The following is a 27038-nucleotide window of genomic DNA, read 5'->3' as shown; positions in this document are numbered from 1 at the left end:
CTAAAAGACAGCAAGGGAAAAACACTTGGGTACTAATTCACCGGCATTATTTTCACATTTGAGTACTGGTAATAGTGCTGTTTTTCTTTAAGAAGCAGAATTTATGACCAGGGCCTAAATGTGATGCGATATCAAGAGGAAGCATAACTGACATGACTTTGATTAGGAGCACATTTGAAATGTTTTCTGCCAGGTATTAAAATATAGATTGTTAGAAATTTTTACTTTTGTAGTTAGAGAATTTTGCCCTATTGATTGTTTGAGTAACATATTAGATATTATATAGTGTTTAGGAATAAGCCTTTCCATTGACTCTTCACACAATAACAGATCTTTTGTCAGCAAGCGTCAAAATCCGAGACAGACATGGACAGTTAGAATAGCACTGTCTTTGCCTCATAGGTATGTGAAGTATGGCTCGGGCCCAGCTCGGTTCCCACTCCCGGACATGCTGAAATATGTTATTGAATTTGCTAGTACAAAACCTGCCTCAGAAAGCTCTACGTCTCAAAGTGACACAAGCATGACATTACCAGTTTCTTCAGTGCACTGCCCGGTTTCTGACCTGACATCCAAGGAAAGGTAATAAAAACAAAACAAAATATACGAGTGTGTATTTTTTTTTTTTTGGTTTAATTTGAAATATGTGCCATCTTTCTACCTGTTCAACACTCACCCCATAGGAGCTCAAGGGCTGTGAACTCTGTCTTAAGGGGAGGATTTTGCCAGCCCCAGTTCCTATAGGTGCACTCATCTTGCCCACAGGGGGGCTGGGATTATTTCAGAAACTTCTTGAACTATCTGGAAGAGTTTTGATGTTCCACCAGGGCTGCCCTGTTTTGAGCTATAAGACAGCTGCCACTAAAGGCCTTTCTCAGAGGAAACCTCAGCCCTGCTCTCCCAAACGTCTTATTGTCCTGTCTGCTGAAAAGTATGCATGACTAAGTAAACATCAAGGGAAGAGAGACTTATTCACAAACAGAAATTTTAAACATGAAAAGAACTGGCTAGAAATGGAAGCCCAGGCTAGCGGGGCTTATCTAGTGAAGAAACAGGGAGCCCTCTGATTCTGTTCCAGCTCAGCCCCCTGCACCAGCCATGTGGCCTGGAGAACCACCAGGGCTATCTCGGATCAAATTTGATGGGTGTGTCTTGACTGATAAAAACACTAGAACCCATAAAAAAAGGGTTAGCATTTTAAGTTTAAGAAACCCAACCATTTACCCAACTCTCCCCCCCACACACATATTAATACTGATTTATCCGTATGTATGCATAGAAGTGCATATCTGGGTAGAACATACCGTATGTTAAGGACAATTATCTCCAGAGGGTGGCACAGTAAGTCAGGGGGTGGGGGATTCTTTTCTGTTTATACTCTTCCTCTGGGTGTTTCATACAATGTTTTCATGCTCTTTGTGAAATATAAGTGGTTTTAGTTTTTAAAAAGTAGTTGGGCAGTCTGTTTAATCACATAAAATAATACTGCACACCGCCTGATATTACTGGATTTTAAAGTTACTCTGTGTGTGTGTGTGTGTGTTTTCTCTTCTGAGATTGAGATATCTGCTCTCTTGCTTATGTTGGGCTTATTTTTCCATATATATGGGTCCTTTGGGAAGAGGTTTTCTCCATTATTTCGTATGTGTGAAAGAGCAGGTGGGAGGAGTAGGGAGTTAGGGTTTCTTCTAAGTTGAAGCCAAAGGAAGTTTATATTCTTCAGTTTTGGTGTGAAACAAAAACCTAAGTATAATTAGAAGCTTATATTCCTGCTGGTTTGTCAATGTGCAGTTTGTTTGACAATACTTAATTAGTAGACAAATTAACATTTACTTTACATGCTTTATTCTCAGTTAGTTTAGGGCAGTGATGTAAAGAAGCTAACATTTATATTTTAGACCTGAGTATAAATTACTTACCTGAGGCTCCTGCCTTTCCCTGGGTATTTAGCGAAGGAGTGATAGAGCTTGGATTGTCTGCCCGTATGTCCTGCCCTCTGTTACTTTTCCAGGATGCTACCTAGTTTGTATTCCTTTGAGTTGGATGTTCAGATGATACTTCATTTTTCTTGTTCTGTATATTTTCTTTCTGGATTCATCTGTCCATCCTACTTTAGTCAGTTGCTTCTTAGAAACTCTATAGTTGATTCCTTGATTCTTCCATCCCAGTGTTCATGTTCTCTCTCCTCCCTTCTTCATGAGAGGCATTATAACAAGTCATTAAAGAACATGAGCCAGAGACTCAGGTAGATCTGGGTTTAATCCCTCTTCATCATTTACTAGCTGTATGAATTTGGATAAGTTTCTTAATTTTTCTAAATCTTAGGTTTGTAATTGGATAATAGGGATAGTAATAGTATCTGTCTCTTAAGCAAGTTTTTTTTTAAATGAGATGATACATATAAAGTAAACACCAACTTACAGTTGTACTTTTCCATATAGCAGCTTGCTTTACAAAGTGCATTAATTTAGGCCACAGCACAATTTGGAAATTATTGTATTTACATGATTTTTGTCTTCCTTCAGCGCAAGTAAAGAAAGCTCTTCTCAGGATGTTGAAAGTACTTTTTCTTCTTCTGAGGATTCTCTACACAAGACTAAGATGATGAATAAGCCACTTCCAACTTCCCGGTCTTCCATGAAAATGCCTGAACACCCAGCTCCTCGAACAGTCACAGATGAGGAGATAACCTTTGTTAAGAGCTGTCTTCAGAGGTGGAGGAGTGAGATTGAACAAGATATACAAGGTTGGCTCTTTTAGAATTAATTGGTCACACAGTTACTCTTTGCCTTTTCTGTTTGTTTGAATATTTGGAAGTTAGGCACCTCGGATATACTTCCTGCTCTTGCCATATCCACTGTTGGATTTTGGCATGGGATTGCGACTTCTTTCATACTTTCAGTTCCTGCAAGATTGGACCGCACACACTCCCATTATACAACTATGGAAAGATCCCTCCTAGGTTCCCTCCGCAACATTTTGGAAAATTCCTCAATAGCTTAGGCACTCATGACCATCTTTGGATAGGATTTTTCTGTATCAGCTGATTTTTTTTTTTTTCTTGCAGTTTATCTGAACTCTGGCTGCAGTTAACCTGAACTTAGAATTTACCTTTCCTGGATTTCCACTTTTGAAATTCTTTTCTATATGAAGTATGCTTTACTGAAGGTTAATGAGGCAGAGAATATTTGAGAAATGCACACAATATAAAATTGAATTATTCAGCATTGTATTCTTAAAGGTCCTTTAGCCTCATGGTCATGGTCATGTTGCTTAGACTTTTCCTCCTCCCCTTTCTCCTTTTATCTGGGGAGCAAAAAAATAAAAATGAAAATCCAGATTCCTCCCAATTCTCATTCACAGAAGTTTAGCCCTGCCTTACTCTGCCACCTTCCTTCAGGTACTGTCTCTGGGACGTTTATTTTACACCCAAGTGACCCATTAAGATTCTTTTCTAAATAGGCTCGCTCTTCTTTAACAAATTTTGGTGCCAATTATGAGAGATAATTTTTTAAAATTTGAATGTAATTATATTAAACTAACAGCCTTTATAACGTAAAGCACTAGCTGATTTAAAACTGTGTACTCCTTCATGGTTCATAGAGTGAAGTTGAAATCATCAGAACCCCAGATACAGATAAGAAATACTCTGCTTAGTTGAAGCAGCCTATGTGATATAGAAATCGTTTTAACTAAGTATTCTTTTTTAACAGATTTAAAGAATTGTATTGCAAGCACTACCCAGACTATTGAGCAGATGTACTGTGATCCTCTCCTTCGTCAGGTAGAATGAAATTGAGGGGAAAGTAGTCAAGGCATGTTCTAATGGTGCTAACAGTAAATCCAAAAAGGATATTGGATAGTTTTCTTTGAAACTGAATGGAAACCTCCCTGAGATATAAGAATAAACTTAGGAAAGAAATAGGTCATGTTCTGTTTCTTTATTTTAGACTTAAAAAAGCAATATATCTCTTGTCACCAATAGAACCCAAAATATATTTGTTTTGATTCTGCCACGTTGTTATTTCTTTGATATATTAGAAAGGTTCCCTGTCAAATATTAATAAAAATTTCTCATTCGATGGTAATTTAAGTAGTACAATGGGGAAAACCTGAACTAGGGGGCCAGTTACCTATCCTTTGTAAAGTGCCATGAGCCTTTGTTAGCAGCATGCGTTCAAGCTTTATTTCTCTAATGACTCCAAAAGGGTGGTAGACAGGGCAGAAATTCTTATTATCCACATACATTTTTGTTTAGAATAACATTCTGGGGGGAAAGAGATTCCAGGTAGGGGCATGATCTCTTAGTGGCTTCTGTGTTAGTGGCTGGAGGAAAAGAGCTCTGTTTCCAGGGTTGCATGGAGGCACAGTTCTGTTGCATAGCAGGATTGCATCATGTAAACTTTGGGTTTTCCCCATTTTCTCTTTTGTATTACTTCAAAAATTTCATCAGTAAAAACATGTCAAGGTACTAATTAAGTGTAACTTTATTTTGATTCTATGGCTGACTTTCCCTTTTTCCACCCATAGTTACTTAGCAATTAAGCATTGCTGTATTTTCTCAATATTGAAAAAAGAAATGCTTTTCAAATGTTGAAACAAACAAGTATGTGGTTAAAAGGGTCTTCACCCAGATAGGTGGTTGATTACTCACAAGAAGAGATATAGGGACCATGTGACTGATTCATAGTGAAATATGCTAACTTAAATATTGATACCAAATAAAATAGGCATAGAACAAGATAGGCACTAAACTTGTTATAGGTCCCAAATATGGTAAACGTTTTCTTAACATGAATGGTCCGGGTGATTCTATTTTAGATCAATTAAGTTTGGAATTAGGAGGATAAATAGGTCTAGGTTATCTTTAGTTTTAAATCCGTAATCGTAAGAGTGTAGAGTTGAATGAGGCCTCAAAGAGGTCATTAGTTCAACTGTCTGGTTTTAAAGATTCAGGAACTGAGACATAGTTGGTAGCTTCCAAGGCCGTGATTTTGTTAGTTCATCTTAAACTCCGTAAGATGTTTTGATGTGAACCCTGTTATCAAACACATGTATAATTAGTTTTCTTATGTCTGGTAGTTGGGAATAATTTTGAATGTTAATAACCTAAACTTTGTCAGATTACTTTGCTGAATCTGAGGAATATGCCATCTGATTTGCAGGTGCCTTATCGTTTGCACGCAGTTCTTGTTCATGAAGGACAAGCAAATGCTGGACACTACTGGGCGTATATCTACAATCAACCCCGACAAGTCTGGCTCAAGTACAATGACATCTCTGTTACTGAATCTTCCTGGGAAGAACTTGAAAGAGATTCCTACGGAGGCCTGAGAAATGTTAGTGCTTACTGTCTGATGTACATTAACGACAAGCTACCCCACTTCAATGCAGGTAAAAATATCTTAGCAGAAGCCAGACATGGGGGGAAATCTGTCCTGCTCAGGGAAGGGGGAAACGTCTTGCAGTTTCTAAAAGAATTTTAAACTAGAATTCATTATAAAATAATAATGCATTTAAAAAAATACAAACAGTACAAAAGAGAATAAAAAGGGAAAATGAGTTTGCTTTCCTGCTTTCATCTGTGAGCCCAACAAGTATTCATTATTAGGTTTCTTACGTTGTCTTCAAGAAATGCTCTATGCAGATGCTAGATTTTATTTATTGACATCTCTGTCTCACCCCATTTTTTCCCCCAGATGGGCTATTTGTCCGTTCTGTTCTGCATCTTTTTCATTAATCTGTATCCTAGCAATCTCTATACTTTCATAAATAAAACCAACTCATTCTTTTAAACAACTGCATAATAATCCCATTACATGGACTATGTATATAACTTATTAAACCAGCCTCCCATTGATAGACTCTTAAATTGTCTCTAGTTTTCTTTTTTAGTGACATTTTTGTACCCTTTGGAAAATAGCTAAATTTCACAAGTGGATTTGCCTGAATAATTCCATACTTCTCATAATACTACTACTAATGCGAAGTGCAGTCATACCGTTTATATTGGTACTTTACTCCTTACCACATGCTTTCAAACTTTATTTCTCTGGTAGCAGAACTCTAAAAGAGAGGTAGGCAGAGTAGGAATTCTTACTATCCACATTTTCCAGCTGAGGTTCCCTAGTTGTTCGGAGTCATACAGCCAGTAAATAAACGGCAGGCCCTCGATTCAAATCCAGCTCTGACTCCAAATTCTGTGCTGTTTTCCATTTACATTATTCTCTCTTTCTTCCTTTCACATCTTCTCTGAGAGCTCTTATAGCCACCATTTCACATCTAAGGTCATAGAAGGTGTTCTCATTTATTATTCAAACCTTAGTGTGTTGCATAGGTAAGAAAACACGTACGGCATTTTGTCCAGGCAGCACGTTGTCTTTCTGATTTGCTAGTGAGGTTGGGGGACAGGGAGTGGAGAGAATGATCACTTGACAGTACTTGATTTTCATAATCGCATATTTGCAGTATGAAAGCACTAACAGCTGCTTGTGGGAGTTACTGCACAAATGACTACTGGCTGGTGGTGATATATAGAAGCCTTGATAGTACACGTATTGCTCATTTTTATATGATAGAAACAAACAAGTAGAAACTGTCATTTGCTTAGTGAAAAGACTAGTTAATGGCAACCAGTAAGTGGATGTGGTGTTCTGCTGTAGGTTTTGTTTTGTTTTGTTTTGGTCAAAACAAAAAAGGGTTAGAAATGAAATTTAATATGTCCTTGATATCCTGCAATTTTTAGTCATAGCTTTTAGTAAACCAGGTATGATTGACCATCTAACTGTTGTATCAAATTGCATTCTGATAGCACTTAATTGTGGGAAACTTGAGGCAATATAAATGTCTTGGAATTCATCTCTAACTATCTTGACATGGATATTCTTATCAGTGACAGGTACAGTGGTTACATTAACAAAACTATTTAGTTTGAAATTTCCATTGGATCTAATGATTTTCTGAATTTCCAAGAAATGTTTGGTGCATTCTTGCAACTTTGCCAATGATTGGCCTCTATTCCAAGTTCTTACTGTCATTCACTCATTCCTTTAAGAGAGACATATTCAGTGCCTGCCCATCTACTAATACGCCAGGCACTGTTATTGGTGTGCTGTGACTGTTGGCCTTATATTAGCAGTACATGGATGGATTGTGTGTGTGTGTGTGTGTGTGTGTGTGTGTGTATGTATGATTATGAATATGAATATGAATATATATGTATGTATATATTTTTTATTAGGAGTAAGAAAAAAGACAAAGTGTCTTATTTTCTTCCTTTCCAGAAAGGACCTTTTGGTTTCTTATGACCTTTTGCTGGATAGTACTCCATTTTAACTCCATTCTTGTTCTTTCTCAGAGGTAGCCCCAAATGAATCAGATCAGATGTTAGGAGAATTGGAAGCCCTGTCTGTTGAACTCAAGCATTACATTCAGGAAGATAACTGGAGGTTTGAACAGGAAGTAGAAGAGTGGGAAGAAGAGCAGTCTTGCAAAATCCCTCAAATGGAATCGTCCACCAACTCATCATCGCAGGATTTCTCTACATCACAAGGTATCCGAGAAGGGCGTTTATGCCAATGATGGAGCATTCATGCTGCGCTCCGTCAGCCAGCCCTGTGAACTTCAGCAGACTGAGTGATGCTACAGTCTGCAACTACAATGTAGTTCAAGTATAGTTGGTGTTGCACAGCCCGATGGACTACCTTGTGGCTTCACCATGTGATTCTGATGAGTGGAAGTAATAGCAGAGACTGGCTACCTGTACTTTTACTCTGCTTAGTTTTTGCTTATTTCCTGGGTTACAGGAGGAACTATGATAGGATTAATAGGTAGACTTTATGGAAAAAAGGTGATCTTCCACCAGGTCAGATAATATAGTAACGGAAGAAAACTAGACTTTGGATGGGGAGCACATAATAGAGTACACAGATGTCAGATTGTAACCTTGTACACCTGAAAACTTGATGGTGTTGTTAACCAATGGTACTCCACTAAATTTAACTTAGAAAGAGTTCATAATAGCCTTAATTGTAATGCTGTATACAAATATAAATGTGTCAAAGCTCAAGAACTTTCAAAATATATATATTTGAAAGTTTCTCTAAAAAAGGTGATCTTCCTAACAGATGGTTGTTTATAGGAAGCTTTCTTGGCATAAAGAAATACGACACAGTTGGGAGCATGTTAAATTTTACAGGATCATCAATGGGTCGTTGCTGAAGTGGCCATTTCTTCAAGTCACAGTTTCTTGGGGAAACTTGCATAGATTTGTTTTTTAAAGGTTGTATATTAAACTTTGTATCCGACCTGCTTGCCTTTTACAAAATGTTGTAGGCGGTGCTTACCATCAGACGCTAATTCCTTTCTATAATTCCTAACAGAGCATTCAGCAGCCTCTTCTCATGGGGCTCGCTCCCTGGCATCTGAGCATGCTGTGATCGCCAAGGAGCAAACCGCCCAGGCGATTGCAAACACAGCACATGCCTATGAGAAGAGTGGTGTAGAAGCAGCCTTGAGTGAGGTGAGAATGACTTCAGAAGCCCAGATTCAAGAGGGCGGGTTTTCAGCAGTAACTGCTACAGTTTTCTCACGTTTCTATTATTCTGTGTCTCTGTTGCATTTAACCAATTCTTCTTTATTTCTCCTATTTTTTTTCTTACTTGTTCTGTCCATTCTGCTGCTACAACTTAAGGAAGCTGAACCCAAGAAGCCCATGCCCTCGGAAACAAACCTTGCAGAGCAGTCAGAACAGCCCCAAAAGGCTAATGATGCAGAGTCTGCCGCCCAGCCTAATTCTGAGATCTCTGAAGTCGAGATTCCCAGTGTGGGAAGGATTCTGGTTAGATCTGATGCAGATGGATATGATGAGGAGGTACAGAGATGAGGGCAGGGTTTAGCTATTTGTTGTCAGTCTTATATTCCCTTCTCATGACTGATTATACTTTAAGGTGTTTGGCGTTAGTTAATATTTCCTCACTGAAACAAATAATAGACAAAAGGGCCTATCTGGTTTTGACCTTAGTTACTATTTTCAAAAAGGTAACCTTGTTCCCACTGTGCACTGCTCCCAGTATACTCGTATATCTACCTGGGGCCACTGCAGAGCCTAGATATCTCAGAAAAGTAGAATTTAGTTCCTTTTTTGGTATTATGAATGAAAAATTGCCTTTTAAGTTAGGAGTCTTTGTAGTATTAGTCAGTTGTTTTTCCTCCAAGTGTAAAATTTTCGGTTGTCTAGTGAGCAAAACAAATGTAAATTGAAGGTTTTAATTATAAAGCTTTGTGAAGAAGCTGTAGAATCACAAGTTATTCATTGTGTGTCTCCTTTACAGTTGTCACTGCACCTAAACAATTACAAATCCTCTCCCTCAGATTTCTTTTTTCTTTTTTGCTGTGAGATATATTTTTTTAAATCATTGAAAGTTTTCATTTTATAAACTCAGATTTGTGCATCCCATAGCTTCTAGACTGTTTCAGATGGACTGTTCATCTTAGTAAAAATCTACAATATTTGTATGTTTAGGATACACAACCAAACTACAGAACTAAATAGAAATTCTCACCTCAAACACTTCCCCTCTAAGAGCTCCAATTTAACTTGATTCTTTAGCAGTGTCGTAGTAGATATTTTTAGACGTACATCTTTATTCTTCTGCTAAATTGCAGAGAACATATATGATAGCTTGTCCTGGGCAGGGTCTTGACGTTGTGTGGAGGGACAGGGGCTGTAAGTATGTATAGGAAGAGGTGTGTGAAACGACTTACAGTAGATGCTGGTCAAGGCATACACTGTCACGCTTCCTTCCCTTCAGCAGTCTGCCCGCCTGTCTTTCATGCAATCTTCTTCTGAACCTTCCTTCTCCTTTTTCTTTCTGTGTTTGTGCTCTCGTGTGGTAGGTGATGCTGAGCCCTGCTATGCAAGGGGTCATCCTGGCCATAGCTAAAGCCCGTCAGACCTTTGACCGAGATGGGTCTGAAGCAGGGCTTATTAAGGTATCTCTGTTTTTTCATTTCTCTTCCTTGTACCACAGGTATCATAATAATGGGGCAATAATTCTATTAAATGGTAAAAAAAAAAAAATGGGGTCACAAATGTCTTTCATTGGAGGAAAGCATAAAACTCTTTCCTGTCCAATTCACGTGTAAGCCGTCCCACCCTGCTGGTTGCCCCCTCCTCTGTTGGCACTAATGCTCCTGTGGTGAGCAGGGCTGTTCTGTGCCATACTCAGCCTGGAGCGCTTGTTGTTGTTTTTAAGAAATATCTATTAATAAGCTGTGACTGAGACATTCATTGCCTCTGTAATTTGGGAGATAATATGAGAAAGTAGGCCATTGTTTTTTAAGGTATTTGAATAAAATTTAAGGTACTTGAATAAATTGCATTTATGTGGATCTGTACAATTCACGTCCTTGGGACTCAAGGATATGCCTGAAATAATGAAAACTAAATATTTGTTTTTCTGAGAATTTTATGAAAAAAATGTTTCTTATGAGTATAGTATGTCTTTGGTCCCAGAATTCTAGAGGAGTTTCATCCCTTGTGTAATGCAAACAACTTAACAGATGCCATAGTTGCTTCTGTAATTCCTTAATAAGAAGAATTTCTTAGAAGTCTTCTCAGAGTTATGAAACCTCTGTAGCCTTAGACATAAACTTCTGTGTGCAGAAGCCCACAATGCAGCCTGTTCTCTAATTCTGTCTTCACTAGGCATTCCATGAAGAATACTCCAGGCTCTACTTGCTTGCCAAAGAGACCCCCACTCCTCACAGTGATCCTCGACTGCAGCATGTGCTTGTCTACTTTTTCCAAAATGAAGCACCCAAAAGGGTAGTAGAACGGACCCTTCTGGAACAGTTTGCCGATAAAAATCTTAGCTATGATGAAAGGTGAGACGGGAATACTCAGGTGAACCCCCCTCCTTCTGGGTCTGGCTTGACTAACTTCCCGTGTGGGGAAGCTGTGCACTGAGCTTTTCATTGCTTTCTGAACTTTGTCCACACAGATCAATCAGCATTATGAAGGTGGCTCAAGCTAAACTGAAGGAGATTGGTCCAGATGACATGAATATGGAGGAGTACAAGGTGAAGTCTTTCTTTCAACCTACAAAGCCACAAACATTAACTCCTGAAGCAAAACTGATAATTTTGTGTTATCACAGACTGATTTGTTCCCTACCCCAGCTCACCACACCCGCCAAAAAACCTGGATAAATTATCTTTTCTTACCCTCAGAATAGCAGGTCACTTTATTCCATTCTTCTATTAGAAGTATTAGTCTGTACTTCTAATAAAATTCTTAAACTCATGGGTTTGGTTTGTTTTAAATAATATAGTTTTCTAATATTTCTGTAATAGAAATTAAATTTTTGTGCATTAAAATGCATCTGTAACTACAGATTTTCCAAAAAAGTATTGTGTTGTACATAAAACAATGTTATATACTACCTGTGGTGTGCCCACCACACTTGCTGAGCTTGAGTGTTGTCCTGTGTCGTTGGGATGTCCTTGTCCTTTCATCTTTTCCACATCTGGATGGTGTCACCTGTACTTGAGAGGTCATTTGTTTAAACCAGAGCTGAATGACTTTGACAGGGGTTTTGGAAGTTAAGATCATAAATTCTAAGCTCATATGAAATAAATATTTCTGTTCCTCAGTGGAAGGAACAGGATATTGAAAATTAAGGTTAACAGTAGATGTTTATTCTAAATATTGAATACATTTTTATCTCAGAGCTTTTGTGTTTGTCACTTTTGTGCCTGGCTATATGTGCTCAATAAATATTTGTGTTGAGTTTAAAACTAACTGTGGTGGAAAGTGTAAAAATAGTTTATGTGGTCATAATCATTAATGGGAATCATTCCTTTTCAGAAGTGGCATGAAGATTATAGTTTGTTTCGAAAGGTGTCCGTGTATCTCCTAACAGGCCTGGAACTCTATCAAAAAGGAAAGTATGTTGCCTTTTATGTCACTAAGATTCTTATTGGTCAGGACACTGTTATTTATTGATGTGAGCCCAGGAATACTAAGAATCACAGCCATGCATCACCTCCCTTGTCACATGTGCCAGTGTGCCTCTACTTTTTCCAGTGTTGCATTTCAGTTTTGCTCTGAACATCACATGCGTTTTTTACATCCTTTCCATAATGGTAGATTTATTAGTAAAGAGACATAATGGCCCGATTTTCTTTGTGATAAATGAAGATAAATTCAGAGAATGAAATTTAGAGTTAGTGCGGACCTTAGTGAGCATCTAGTCCACTTCTTTGTTTTAGAGTTAGGAAAAACTGAAGGCCAGGGAAGTCTTGGGTTTCTTGCCCAACTTACAGAAGAGCTGAGCCTGGCTGCAGCCTGGCCTTCAGGCTTCTCCCAGTACCCGATGCTGCCTCCATCTTTAAGACTTTTCCGTAACTACAGCCCTGTAAATATTTGTATTAGGGATAGTGAAGTCTAAAACCTGGGTTTTAGACAGGAGCGCTCAGCTGTTGTATCTCCCATTTCTCAGGTACCAAGAGGCCCTTTCCTACCTGGTGTATGCTTACCAGAGCAACGCCGCCCTGCTGACCAAGGGGCCCCGGCGCGGAGTGAAGGAATCAGTGATCGCTCTATACCGAAGAAAATGCCTTCTGGTTTGTACTGTTTGTAAAGCCTTACAATTTTTATTATTGTATTGTCTTTACTTCTGCTCCAAGCCATGAAGAAATATAACTTAAAAAGCAAAATAATCCCAAAGTTTAGATTTTTCCAAGCTTTCCAGAGTAGTTGAACATTGGAACCGATTAAGTGAAAGTAAGGATCAGTTTTCAATCCCTGACAGAAGTTGGGATGACAGTTATCCTTTTTTTTGTGCCCTTTATGTACACCTACATTATAGCTTTTATCACATTGCTTTCCTACTAGATTGTGAGTTCCTTGAGCACAGATTTTCTTATTCAGCTGTTTTCCCTGTGTCTGGCACGTAGTAAGCATATAATAAATGTGTGTTGAAGGAATGCAGTACTTTTTCTGTGTTCCTTGCTGCATGAGAGTTTTAGTGACTTCAAAGAGACTCCAGTATTTGTTTTTTTTTAAAGGTATGAATGCCAAGAATTGGTCCTGCCATTCTGTTAATAACATTATCATACACCACCTGTTTTGCATATGGCTGCCACATGGAAATGCAGACCCATATGCCCTCTTCCTACACAAAAGTTTAATTAAACAGGTGCTTGTTCTTCAGAAAACTACAAAGAGGGGGCCTTGCCCTCAGATTGTGTCCTTGTGTTTGTCTTCCTTGACACCCCGCAGAATTGCTTCTCACGGGGAAGTCAGGTCAGCATTTCTACCACAGCCTTGTTCTTAACACCAAATGGAGGAGACTAAATCGTGACGTACGAGCACGTTGACCTCAGGAGCTTTATTTTCTGATTTATACTTTGACTTCTGTGTCAGTTATAGGTGTGGCAGGGGACTTTGAAAAAAGAGCATTGTAGATTTGATGGATCTGAATTTTATTAGAGTCAGACTTTTATTTATTTTTTTAATTTTATTGAGGAATATTGAGGAATATTAGTGTGTTTTTCCAGGGCCCACCAGCTCCAAGTCATTGTCCTTCAATCTAGTTGTGGAGGGTGCAGCCCAGCTCCAAGTCCAGTCCCCATTTTCAATCTTTAGTTGCAGGGGGCACAGCCCACCATCCCATGCGGGAATTGAACCGGCATCCTTATTGAGAGCTCACGCTCTAACCAGCTGAGCCATCCGGCAGCCCCCTGCTTTTATTTTTTAAATCTCCAAGTACATATCGCATTTTAAATGTCCCACTCTGCTTGCACAGGTAGGCAGTAGTAGTGATTTAGTTTGTGTCCATCGCTGGTCTCTCCCCTCTATGCCTCAGAGTCACCAAGGGAGCTTTCACAGTCATGCACAGGCCCCTCCCCATGCACTTAAACCCGAACCTGGGCATCAGCATGTCTTGCAGCTGCTTCTGCTGCTCAGTGAAGATTGAGAACCGTCAGATAGGCCTTTTGGTAGGAGCAGGTGTTAAGCATGACTTTGACTTGTAAGTTTAGCCCGGTGGGTCAGAGGCTTAACTGCATTAGAATCACCTTGGGAGCTTTTAAAAAAAAACCCAATGCCTAGGTCACCTGCATACCAATTACTTCAGCACGTCTGGAGTAATTGTGTTTAAAACAATTAGTTTCTAAAGGTCCTCCAGGCATTTCCAATGTGCAGTAAAGTTTGGGAACCGCTTGTTTAGTGTCTTCTATAAAAAGGTATTTGTCTTTTTCAGACGGTTTTTTTCCCTCTGCCTTTTATCTGTAGGAGCTGAATGCCAAAGCGGCTTCTCTCTTTGAAACAAACGATGACCACTCTGTAACAGAGGGCGTCGGTGTGATGAATGAACTGATCATTCCCTGCATTCACCTTATCATTAACAACGACATCTCCAAGGATGACCTGGATGCCATCGAGATCATGAGAAAACACTGGTGCTCTTACCTCGGGCAAGATATTGCAGGTATGTTGTGTTGAGCACGGCCAGTAATTCCTAAGCCTCTCGGGAGTTGTAGACATTACAGTGGTCTCACTCTGTAACACTGGTTGCCACATTTTTTTAAGGGCTTATTGGAACCCCCTAGCATGTAAATGAGTTAAAAGTACATCTGCTCCATTGAAACAAGGGATGGGAGCCTGGACCTCTGGGCCTCTTTCGTCCTCTGTGGCTGCTGAAGCATCTCCACAGACAACCAGGAAGCCCTGTTTGAAAACATCACTGCTCTCCAGGAATGTCACACTTTTACTGCTTTTTCAATTGCCAAAACCTGAACTCTTAATTTTATAGTTTAAACATCAACATCTATTTATGCAGCTTGATTACCTGATGGTGCCATAACTAAATTTTCCTCTGACTTGAAATATCAAAATATAATCATATTAACTCTGATGCCGTTGAGATTAATAGATTAGTAAATGAAGTGTTCTTGTTTTTCCAAAGCATTTTGGAGAGGCAGCCTAAATCAGTTGTTTTTTTTTGGGGGGGGGGGAGTTTTGTAGGCTTCAAAAATTTGGTGTACATTCTAAATGAATGCTTTTAATGTCTTCAGATTTTATTGAGACTGTGTGTGATGCATAGCTGAATGCCATGTGTACACATTGGTATATTTTAATCATTTGAAAGAAAGCACCATTATATTTATGGTACAGAGTGTTATATCCATTTTCTCAAAGTTTAAAAAGATGATTGATTAGAAGACCTATCCATAATGAAGTAAATATATAGTGTTACTCTGCCACAGGTCAGATAGGTTAAAGCAATGACCTAAAGCTGTGGTATATTTGGCAAGTAGGGTTTTGCTCCTGGTTTGGTCTGAAAGAATCATCATTTGTTGTTAGCTGGTCAGAATAATTCTTTGACCTTTAACGTTGGGTAATGGGCTATATGGAGGGCTATATAGTTGCAGACTTAATAGTTTTTACTCAGAGATCTATATAGCTATATATGTAACCATCCATTTTCCCTCCACAGAAAATCTACAGCTGTGCTTAGGGGAGTTTCTGCCCAGGCTTCTAGATCCTTCTGCAGAAATCATTGTCTTGAAGGAGCCTCCAACTATTCGACCCAATTCTCCCTATGACCTTTGTAGCCGATTTGCAGCTGTCATGGAGTCAATTCAAGGGGTTTCAACTGTGACAGTGAAATAAGCCCCACGTGTTCAAGGCCCATCATGGTCTTTGGTTGCCTGCCTATTGCACAGATGTCTGTTGTCACAGTGTCTACCATGGGAAAGGAATTAGGTTTAAAAGTAAGATTCAGATCCAGACCCCAACCAGGCTGTGTGTTTAACAAAGGATTGAAAATAAAATTGCACTTTTTAGGAATAGAATAACAAAAGCAATTTCACTAAAAAAGGTAGGAACCAGTATACTAAGGTATCTAATTATGCCAGAAGAACTGAAATGACCTCTTGTACCTACAAGGATGCTTGGGCTTTTCTAAGCCTTTTGCCACTTTTAAAATTATCCTTCAGGCATACATATTTTTGACAGTGGAATAGAAGGGTGATTCATCAGAACCCTCACCAGATGAACAGCTACTAGTTATTTTATCAAATACAGATGACATGTAGAAATTCTTAACTGTAAGAGGTAAGAAATATAAACCCTGCCTGGCTCTTGACAGGAGATGACAAAGTGGGTTGCTGATAAACCACCACCACCCTTTTACATGTGGGTAGAACATAAGGTCATGTGGCTGGAAGACTCTGAAAAGTCAAAGGAAAGCTGCCTTTTCTCTCTTTTATTTTATATTTTTAAATAAACCAGAAAACCTCATGCTCAGTCCTGAGTGAAAGAAGGAGAGCATTAAGGACTTTAAATGTAATAGCATTGTGAAACTTGACTAAAAGTAATGGGTTTTTTGTTTGTTTCATTTTTCTAAATGAGGAAGCGTGTATATGTAAACTCTCGGGTGTCCTATACTAGAATGGTTGGCCCTGTTTTTAGTTGGGGAGGGGGGCTTTGTTTTTTTATTTAAGTATAGCTGGTATAAAATATTATATTAGTTTCAGGTGTACAATATAGTGATTGATTCGACATTTATGTACTTTATGAAGTGATCACCACACTAAGTCTGGTAATCGTCTGTCACCGTGCAAACTGATCACAATATTATTGGCTGTTTTTCCCTTCGCCTTTTTGACCCATCCCCCTACCCCCTTCCCTCTGAACAAAACAAAAACAGACTCATAGAAACAGAGATCACACTGATGGTTAAAGATCATGTTTTAAAATTGTTAACCATTTAGATAAAATTTTCTAACATTGGAAAATTTTCAAAAACAGATGTCTAAGGCTGCTGGCCCAAAAGAACATTTTGATACCCTCCCCCTTTTGCTTTGAAAAAATAAGGGATGTGGGTTTGTAAAAATAAAAAGAAATCTATATATATATATGTATATGTGTATATATACATATATATATATATATGTATATGTATATGTATAGGTAGTGAGAGAAATATCCCCTATTGACCATTTTTTTAAAAGTTCCAGATTGGGTATTATGTTTTAATCAAATTTTTTGATTAAGGAGGGAATCATGGGAGGGAAGAATGCTTGATAGAACTATGCAGATTTTATAAATGTGCAATAAAAGTATTTGTTTTACCTTTGGTGTCTAGTATGGCCTTTATTTAAATGTATATTTTCTATTTTGGAAATGGATGGACCCAGGAAGCATTTGTCATGTTTCAGTTTTTTAAAAGATAAAAGTAGATTAAAGAGTTGAGAAGTTTAATGGGGTGAAATAAAAGCAGGCAATGATCAACTCTGGAGCAGTGCCTGGTGACTGATAGCTTTGTATCTTGTTTGTTAGTTTCATTGCATGTAAGTTCATCCACTTTCTAATTTGTCAAATTTAGAAGGAAAAATATTTTTCTCAACTGAATTTCTTATATTTTGATTAAGTTAATGGTTTGCCCATCATTTACAGATGTTCAGAGGTGCTTTTGTGTTTTAAACCTCATTGCCAAGATTTATTTCGTGGGAAATTGATCAATTTTCTTACCCAATGATTTCCTTTTACTGTTTAAAATTCTAAGTACCACCATTTACCTTACACTTTATAATAATGAAATCCCTGTCATTATTGAATACTGTACACAGTTACGTTATTTCATTTAATGTAATAACCACTGGATGATGATGGGGACTAGGATTTGTCTAAGGTCGTAGATGTCCTGAGTAGTGGAGCCAGGACACTAACCCTCTGTGTCTCACTTCATAGCCTGTGCTTTTAACAATTGCTCAGTTGTCCTTGGTTGTCTTGTAAAATCTTTTGCTTTGTATCTTTCCACGTTAGTTATTTTCTGGTCAGCTACTGGGAATCTACAGTTGGCCAAGAACGGAACTGAACATTTGTTGTGTGCGGTGTTGAGCAGTTCATAAACTTGGGATCCACTCGAACCACCAGGGGGAGTGCTGAGAAGTAATTTCTTTTTCCTCTTCAGCTGGCTGCCTTAGGCCCAGCCTGGTTTCTTACAGAGTCCACACACTCTCACCCTAAGAATGTTTTTTACATATTTAAAGGGTTGTGAAAAAATGATGAGGGGAAAGGAGGTGGGGAGGGGAGGAAGAGGAAGAAAATGCTGTGACCCTTACTTAAAATGATTGAAGAGTTTGGGCTGGGGACTTGCCCAAACATAAATTTAGCATAAATTCCTTTGAGACTGGGTTTAGACTTTCCATGGTCAACTGGAATTGCAGTCCTCTTCTGTTGGGATTTGTTAGCTCTGTGAAGCACACTGAGGCAAATAAGCATATTTACCCTACTTACTTCAAGAAAGGTGTGCAGAGAATACATGTAACAGAAGAATTTAAATAATGAACTAGAGGCTAGTATTGAATGACAGTCTGGGATGTAGCAGGGATAAGACGAGAGAGAATTTATTGTAGCTGTAGTTTATTTTCACTGCTCAGTTTATTGTATTTCATTGTATGAATATATCTTATTTATTCCGCTAGTTGTCATTTGAGTTTCCAATTTTTGGCTACTACCCATAATGCTACCAGGAGCATTCATGTATTGTCTGACAATTAAGTTCGCAAACTCATCCTAGAAAAAGTGCTACACACCTCATTGCTGAGCATCACTATGGTCACCTTTGAAGTACTCCCCTTGGGAAGCTATGCACCGACGCCAGCGCCTAGTCCACCCTTCAAAGCAATTTTTTTTTAAAAGATTTTATTGGGGAAAGGGGACAGGACTTTATTGGGGAACAGTGTACTTCCAGGCCTTTTTTCCAAGTCAAGTTGTTGTCCTTTCAGTCTTAGTTGTGGAGGGCGCAGCTCAGCTCCCAGTCCAGTTGCCGTTGCTAGTTGCAGGGGGCGCAGCCCACCATCCCTTGCAGAACTCGAGGAATTGAACTGGTAACCTTGTGGTTGAGAGCCCACTGGCCCATGTGGGAATCGAACCGGCAGCTTTTGGAGTTTGGAGCACGGAGCTCCAACCGCCTGAGCCACTGGGCTGGCCCTCATAGCAATTTTTTAACTCTCTTGCTGGAATGGCCATTAGAGCTGTCATCATATTACTGTTGATGTCCAGATTGTCATCAAAATGTTTTTCTTTCAATGTTTCCTTGATCTTTGAGTAAAGAAAGAAGTCATTGGGGGCCAGATCAGGTGAGTAGGGAGAGTTCCAATACAATTATTTGTTTACTGGCTAAAAACTCCCTCACAGACAGTGCCGTGTGCGCTGGTGCATTGTTGTGATGCAAGAGCCATGAACTGTTGGCAAAAAGTTCAGGTTATCTAACTGTTTCACACAGCCTTTTCGGCACTTCCAAATAGTAAACTTGGTTAACTATTGTCCAGTTAACTTGGTTTGTCCAGTTGTACAAATTCATAATGAATAATCCCTCTGATATCAAAAACTGTTAACGTTGTTGCAACAAGTTCACTAACTTAATTGTCAGACAGTTGTATGTCTTTTGATGCACATGAATGCATTGCTGTCGGTATATAACTATGAGTGGAATTACTGGTTCATAGGAATAAGTTGATATATTTTTATTGGGTACTGCCAAACAGCTTTCCAAAGCAATTATAACAATAAACTTCCACCAGCAGTTTATAAGAGTTCCAGTTGCACCATATTGTCAAGATTTGGTTTGGTCAGTATTTTTAATTCAGCCATTTCGGTAGATGTGGGATGATAATTGTTTTAATTTACACTTGTGGCGTGCTACTGATGGTGAGCATCTCTATGGACTTAGTGGTCTTTGGCTATTCTTTTTTATGAAATGCCTATTTAAGTCTTTTGCCTACATTTTTGTTGAATTTTCTTTTGCTTACTGATTTACGGAAACTTTTGGTTATATGCTTTACATATATCTTCTCCCACTCTGGTTTTTCACTCTTGATATCTTTGATGAAAACAGATTTTTAATGTTAATGTAGTCCAATTTATCAGTCTTTTCCTTCATGGTTAGTGCTTAGTATGCCCTGTTGATGAAATTATTACCAAGGTCATGAAGATATTCTGTATTCCAGCAGTTTTACTATTTTGCCTTTTATAATTAGCTAATTAATTCATACCATTTATTGAAAACATTGTCTGTTTTCCAGTGCTAGTCTTTGTCATAAATCGTGTCTACATAGGGTCTGTTTCTGGGCACTTGTCTGTTCCATTGGCCTATTTGTCTACTTGTACCAATATCACACTATCTTAACTAGTGTACCTTTTAAGTCTTGGTTTCCAGTACAATAAATTATCCAATTTTGAACATCTTCAAGATTGTCTTGGCTATTCTCGATCTTTTATATTTCAATATAAATTTTAGGATCAGTTTGTCATTTTCATACATGTACACACAGATCTTCAGGGATTTTGATTAGGTTTACAGTGACTAGATAATTTGGAGAGAATTAACATCTTCTGATCTATGACTATAGTATATCCTGTTTATTTAGGTTTTCTTTAATTTCGGTGTACAGGTTTTCCATGTCTTCTATAAAATTTATTCCTGGATCTTTGATCTTTTGACTTTTTTTTTTTTTTTTTTTTTTTAGATTTTACTGGGGAAGGGGAACAGGACTTTATTGGGAACAGTGTGTACTCCCGGGACTTCTGCAAGTCAAGTTGTTGTCCTTTGAATCTTAGTTGTGGAGGGCGCAGCTCAGCTCCAGGTTCAGCTGCCATTGTTAGTTGCAGGGGGAGCAGCCCACCATCCCTTGCGGGAGTCGAGGAGTTGAACCGGAAACCTTGTGGTTAAGAACCTGCCGCTCCAACCAACTGAGCCATCCGGCCACCCGGGAGCTGAGCGGCAGCTCATTGACTTCATTCTAGTTGTGGAGGGCGCAGCTCGCTGGCCCATGTGGGAATCGAACCGGCAGCCCTGTTGCCCAGAGCTCGCGCTCTAACCAACTGAGCCACCAGTCGGCCCCTGATTTTTTTTTTAAATTCCGTTTTTATTTGTTGCTGGTATCTAGAAACAAGTTGATTTTTTTGTATCAACCCTATATTGCTAAATTGATTTACTAATTCTAATAGTTTATCAGGTTGTTTTTTTTTAGATTTTCTGTATACACAATTGTGTTATCTGTGGATGATGACTTACATTTCTTTATTTCAAGTCCTTACTACATTCGTTTTTCTTGCCTGGTCACACCCACTCAGACTACTAGTACAATGCTAAATAAAAGTGTAGGTTCCTTGTCTCCCAATTTTCGGAGGAAATCTTTTCAATATTTCACCAGTAAGTATGCTGTAGGCTTTTTGTAAATTCCATTTATTAGATAAAAAAAAGATTTCTTGGGCCGGCCCAGTGGCTCAGGAGGTTAAAGCTCCGTGCTCCTAACTCCGAAGGCTGCCGGTTCGATTACCACATGGGCCAGTGGGCTCTCAACCACAAAGTTGCCAGTTCGATTCCTCGAATCCTGAAAGTACACACTGTTCCCCAATAAAGAACTGTTCCCCTTCCCCAATAAAACCTTTAAAAAAAAAAAGAAAAAAAAAGATTTCTTCTGTTCCTAATTTGTGAACTTTTTTAGAAATTATGAATGGATGTTGAAATTTATTAAATCTATTGAAATAATTATGTGGGCCTTTTCCTTTATTCTGTTCATGTGTGAATTCTATTTATTAATTTTAAATGTTAAACCAACCATGTATTGCCAGAATAAACTGAATTTGATCATGATATGATTTTTATATGTATATGGCATTTATTTTCATATTTTGTTTATGATTTTTGCACGTATATTTATGAAAGATTGGCCTTTAATTTTCTTATAATGTCCTTGTCAAGGTTGGTATCAAGATTATTCCAGCTTTATTGCATGACTTCAAAAATGTTCTCTCATTTTCCATTCTCTGGAAGTGTTTGGATAAGAGAATTATTTCTTTTTATAAATTTCAATGGAAAATATTGGGGGGCAGTGTGTTTCTCCAGGGCCCATCAGCTCCAAGTCTTTGTCCTTCAATCTACTTGTGGAGGGCGCAGCTCAACTCCAAGTCCAGTCACCGTTTTCAATCTTAGTTGCAGGGGACACAGCCCACCATCCCATGGGGGAATTGAACCGGCAACCCTGTTGTTCAGAGTTCGCGCTCTAACCAAGTGAGCCATCCAGCCACCCGAGAATTATCTCTTAATGTCTGTAAGACTTCATCATTGAAACCATCTGAGCCTAGAACTGTTTGTTTTGTAGGAATACTTTTAATTATGGATTTGTTTGTTTCATACAGGGTTTTCAGATTTTTTTTGGTTACTTCGTGTCAGTTTTGGAAAATTATTAGAAAATTGTCCATTTTATCTAAAATTTAAAATGTACTGGCAGAAAGTTTATAATAGCACCATGTGTTGCTCACGTGCGAGCGTGTGTGTGTGTGTGTGTGTGTGTGTGTATGTGTGTGTGATGACTCGGATCTTAGTGATGTCCCCCTTTTCATTGCTGATACTGAGTGACATGTATCTTCTTTTCTTTTTGATTATTATTTCCTGAGGTTTACTGGCCTTTGCATTTTGTTCGTGATTCTCTTGTAAGTTTTTTTTCCAAAGCTCTTCAGCATTGATTCTTAACCTTGGCCACCAAGCAGAATCAGCTGTGTCACTTTCAAAAACACAGCTGCCTAGGCCTCAACCCCACTGATACTGACTTGTTAGGTTTGGGGTGGGACCCTGATGCTTTTATGCTTAGAAACATCACAGGTGATTCTGATACACAGTCTGAAAAACACTTCTTCATAGAACTTTCATGGCGACTTAGAAAGTGGCTTTACGTTGTCATCAAAACACTGAACTTTATGGTTTTGTAAAACATCTGTACAACCTCCTTCAATGACAATTGACAGGCTTTCATGCTTTCTGAATTAATATGTTTTATTTTGGCACATTCCTCATGTTAACTTTGATGGAAATATAGAAAAGTGTATTTTTTCTGTTTAACCTTTTCTTCAATTTCCATAAACTTGCCAGTTCCTTAAAGTTTGCTCACAGGCCCAATTTCTCAGCTATTTGGTCATTATTACTTTTTCCCGAACCTTTAAAAAATTCTCCACATTCTTTTAAGTTACTGAGCAATAAAGTAACGTTAATCTACAAATCAGAGGAAGTGGCTGAAGAGCTATTTTAGGGCGTCTCCGTGCCTTCTCCTTTCAGCGCTCTGGATGGCTGCGTTATCCGCTAGGTTGTTGGCTGCTTATGAGGGCCCCTCAACCTCCTTTTTGTGCAGCAGTTTGGCCATTTACAGATAGGTGAATGGGACCTACAGAGACCTGGTCACTAACCTCAAGAGAAGCCTGGATTTGTTCCTGCTACACGAAGACAAGAAACTGGCCATAAGCAATGAACAGCGATATTAACTTTGAGTAGAAGGAGGCTTGACTTGGAATTTAGGTGACTTGGAATTGGTAAGCTGGCACAAAAACGGTATCCAGTAATGAGATTTGAAAATTAAATGTGTGCTGGGCCTGTGTTGATCACATTCTGGACGGATGGCCAGCTTTCTATCTAGAGTCTTGATGGTGGATTCGAGGTATCACTGCATACCAAAGTTGGTCTTCCCAAGTTAGCATTTAGATTTTAACAGTGAGGACAGAATCCGCAATGATGACTGGAAGTAGCATGGTAATTCGTATTGACTATCCGTATTTAAGGACTAGCCAGGTCTCATACATGAGTTAAACAGTTCTACAGCTCTCCTGATTTATACATCACTGCTGAATTAATATGTCTCTTAGGAAGATGTGGTTCATGGAAAGAATATTGACATTGGAATCTGACACATCTGAGTTCAAATACTGACTGAACCTCTTTTGCTGGTCTATAAAACAGGAGACTATTTAACCTTGCAGGTATTGTCCTCAGAGTTAAAGGAGACAGTGGATGTAGCACTGACCTGGTGTGAAGTGGAGCTCCAGATACAGTTGTCATGGGGAAATCTGCCATGTGGCTTATAAGTGGCTTCTAAACAACTAGGGCATAATGTAAATATCCAGGGGGTTATGGGCCTGTGGCAAGTGATGTGTCCACTTCAGCCAATCTGGAGGAGAGACATTGAAGGGATAAGGTTTTATGCTGGATAGAAAAATTACAGTATCTCCTACCTGATTGTTTACCTGTTTTAGACATTTTTTTTTTTTTAAATCCCATTTTACTGAGTGGTCTAAACTTGGTAGGATGCAATGCGTCATTAGCTTTCTTTTTGTTTCCACTGCTACCTTCCAATGTGATTTTCTGGATCTCCTCTCCTGCCCCTTGACGGTATCTCAGGAAGAACTCAGCTTTATTGTAATGTTTCAGTATTAAAACAATAATTTTCATGTATCATTGAGTCTGAACCAATCCAGATCAAAGGTTCACTCACTCACTCTTGTCGGTGCTTCTCCCCTCACCTTGAAGTTAGCATTTAGAAGTTAGCATTTAGCACTGAAGTTCAGTCAGGGACCGGCAGTAAGGAAGGAGGCGTAGGATGTTCTTTGACTCTCCCTGCTCCATTCCCCTCCTCATCCCCAACTTCTGGCAGCCCTAGAGGACTTCTTTTTGGGGGGTGGGGGAGGGTTACAGAAGAAGGCAAAGGACGTTTACTTTTTAAAGAAACAGTTTTGTTTAACAGGCCCTCGAATAACATCAGTTTGTTCAATACCATTTTGTTATAATGTTGGTGAGGTAGATGCTCTAGGAACTTAACTGTTGTTTTTATCAATTAGCCGATGGTAAAACTGGTTTCATTATATGTTGTTTTATCGCAGTTCTAAGAATCTATTGGCGATATTAACTGTACTCCCTTGATTCTCAAATGTCCTTCGTTATGGCAAGAATGCAACTACAAGTTCATGTGTGGGACATTTTATGGGTTCTTCAGAAAACCCATACCTTGTTCCCGATAGGGCTTTTGGACTCTCTGACTGAACTCTGACAGTCCCTCTTAGCTCCTGCCCTTGTCGTTGACTCTTCCAGCAGTGCCCTGGGACGGGCCGCCCAGACTGCCTTCCCCAGCATCTATTTGGGTAGGGAAAGCTCACCATCCTTCCCAAGTACAAGGCAGAATGTGGGAGCTGCCACCATGCTCCGTTCCAGCTAGTCCCCTGCTTCAGGCGGCTCCAGTGATGACGGTCAGGCACCCTTCTCTGTACCTCCACAACACAGGGCAGGTTTTCCCAAAAACTTTTCTTGGGCACCCTTCTGATAGCAGAGCTGAGGTAGCAGTTAGCGGATCAGCAGGGGTGGGGTGTATGTGTCAGATACCAGTCCTCCTGGGAATAACTCCCAACTATGAGTGGGTCTCTTGAGGTCCATCTCCACCCCATTCCTCACAGACAAGGGTAGGGAGCATCACAGTACTCCCAACTGTTATGAATGCCCTTTCAAGAACCCTCCCTAATGTAGCTCTGTGCTTCTCTTAGTAGGCTATCGTGTGTGAAGGCTGACCAGTTTGACCACATCTTAGCAGCAATGTGTTGAGCCCCTCTCTTTAGACTATGGCTCATGTATCACCCAAGGGGACTTCGCTTTGAGGCTCTATTCAAAATTATGGGCAATAAAATAGTCCATCCCACATCCATATATGTGGATGAGGGGGCAAGGAGAATGACTGGCTTAAAAAAAATCTATGGATTAGTAGAGTAGAAAGTGGACTCAGCTTCTTTTAGTTCCGTATTAGAGGCCAGTGACTGCAAACATTTTCCTAACCCTTGAGTTTCTCATTGTTCCAACCGTGGCTGCTAAGACACATCTCCTGTCCAAAAGCCCGTTAAACCATTTCTGACTTCCCTTTCTCCCTCCCAAAATGTGTCTAGCCCATATTGGGGTACCATAGGACTTTTTCCCAAGAACTAATCTCAGAGGCCCAGAAGGGTAACAGATGAGTATTTTAATAGGAACCTCCTGGAATGCCTTATCTACTAATGGTGAAATTTTCAGACCCAAAGACAGGCTGGTGGAAAAGATAGCACTGAAAGCATCAGATTCTAAACTATATCGAATTTGATGAGTCCCTGAGTTATTTTCTTACAATGGCGTGCACACAATAAAAGCTTTTGACTTGAAATATTGATTGATTGATGTCCCTTTCTGTTTCTACTACATATGACAACACACCTCTCCATGTGTAACCACAAGGAAGAAATGTTTTTCATGTTAGAATAATTTGCCACAAATGTATGACAAAAGGCTGAGTTGAACCTAAGATTTAATTAGTTCTATTTTTATTTCTCATTATTTTCCCTACAAAACAGATAGATAAAAACAGTGGCCATTTTAGGTGAAAATCATCTTCTTTCTTAGACTTTCTAAAAGTGGATTCTGGCCAGAATGCAAATCACATTCCTTTCTGGGAACGACATAAATTGTTGGCCATTTGGGAATCAGTAAAGAGTGCCTGCCCCACCTCCATTTAAAAAATGCTTTTGTGTCCTTAAGGAGTGTTAGGAAGACAGACTATTTTCTGTTCTTTTTTTTTCTCTTTTTTTTTTCAGAGGAAGGCATAATCACATGCTGGTGAAAAATATCAGCACCTGCAAATGTGGGATTAGGATGAGAGGTATAAGCCACCCACAGGCACATGTGAGCTACCTGGCAACAAAGACCCTGTTTAGACCTCAACAAAAGCACAAAGGACAAGATTTTTCTTTGTAAGTTTTTGGTTTTTCCTCCTGCTTTGCTGCTAAGGTTTTCCTTTGGTCTGGTGGATTGTCTCAGCCACCAATCCTCATGAAGCAACAGGATGGAGTGACAAAAGACTGCCATGGCATCAAAACCCAGGATTCAAGTCCTGACCAGCTAATTACTTGCCATGGACATGTTGCCTAAATTCTTTGAATATCAATTTCCTCATTAGCAAAACAAATAATGTCTGTTATCTCAACATCAAAAAAAAAAAAAAAAAAGCTCAGGATACATTACATAAATCTCTGTAAATAAAAATATGTGAAAGTTCCTTGTAAAGTCTTAAATCCTACCAGTTGTGTGATAGGGAAACTGCACAGGGACAAGGTGTCAGGAAAGAGGAGGCAGGCTACTGCCACAGTCCCTGGGGAATGAGCTATTCCTGGCCACACGCTTGGC

At 39.1% G+C, this 27038-nt stretch overlaps 1 protein-coding gene across 5 annotated transcripts in view; it reads left to right on the top strand.

Moving 5' to 3' along the window:
* Positions 1-17220, top strand: part of USP28 (ubiquitin specific peptidase 28) — a 59023-nt gene extending 41803 nt beyond the window's left edge. The window contains exons 13-26 of one of the 5 annotated variants that reach the window (XM_033120904.1): positions 403-582; positions 2526-2746; positions 3714-3784; positions 5166-5394; positions 7358-7552; positions 8382-8521; positions 8693-8872; positions 9898-9993; positions 10709-10887; positions 11004-11082; positions 11870-11949; positions 12504-12627; positions 14300-14495; positions 15504-17220. In XM_033120904.1, the coding sequence (XP_032976795.1) occupies positions 403-582; positions 2526-2746; positions 3714-3784; positions 5166-5394; positions 7358-7552; positions 8382-8521; positions 8693-8872; positions 9898-9993; positions 10709-10887; positions 11004-11082; positions 11870-11949; positions 12504-12627; positions 14300-14495; positions 15504-15679 (2146 nt within the window). In that variant the 3' untranslated portion in view covers positions 15680-17220. The remainder of the gene's footprint in view (positions 1-402; positions 583-2525; positions 2747-3713; positions 3785-5165; positions 5395-7357; positions 7553-8381; positions 8522-8692; positions 8873-9897; positions 9994-10708; positions 10888-11003; positions 11083-11869; positions 11950-12503; positions 12628-14299; positions 14496-15503) is intronic. The other 4 variants (XM_033120907.1, XM_033120905.1, XM_033120908.1 and 1 more) reach the window with 4 other exon arrangements.
* The last annotated feature ends 9818 nt before the right edge of the window (positions 17221-27038 follow it).

This window comes from Rhinolophus ferrumequinum, chromosome 11 (assembly GCF_004115265.2).
Source record: "Rhinolophus ferrumequinum isolate MPI-CBG mRhiFer1 chromosome 11, mRhiFer1_v1.p, whole genome shotgun sequence".
NCBI lineage: Eukaryota > Metazoa > Chordata > Mammalia > Chiroptera > Rhinolophidae > Rhinolophus > Rhinolophus ferrumequinum.
This window is presented reverse-complemented; position numbering and strand designations above follow the sequence as displayed.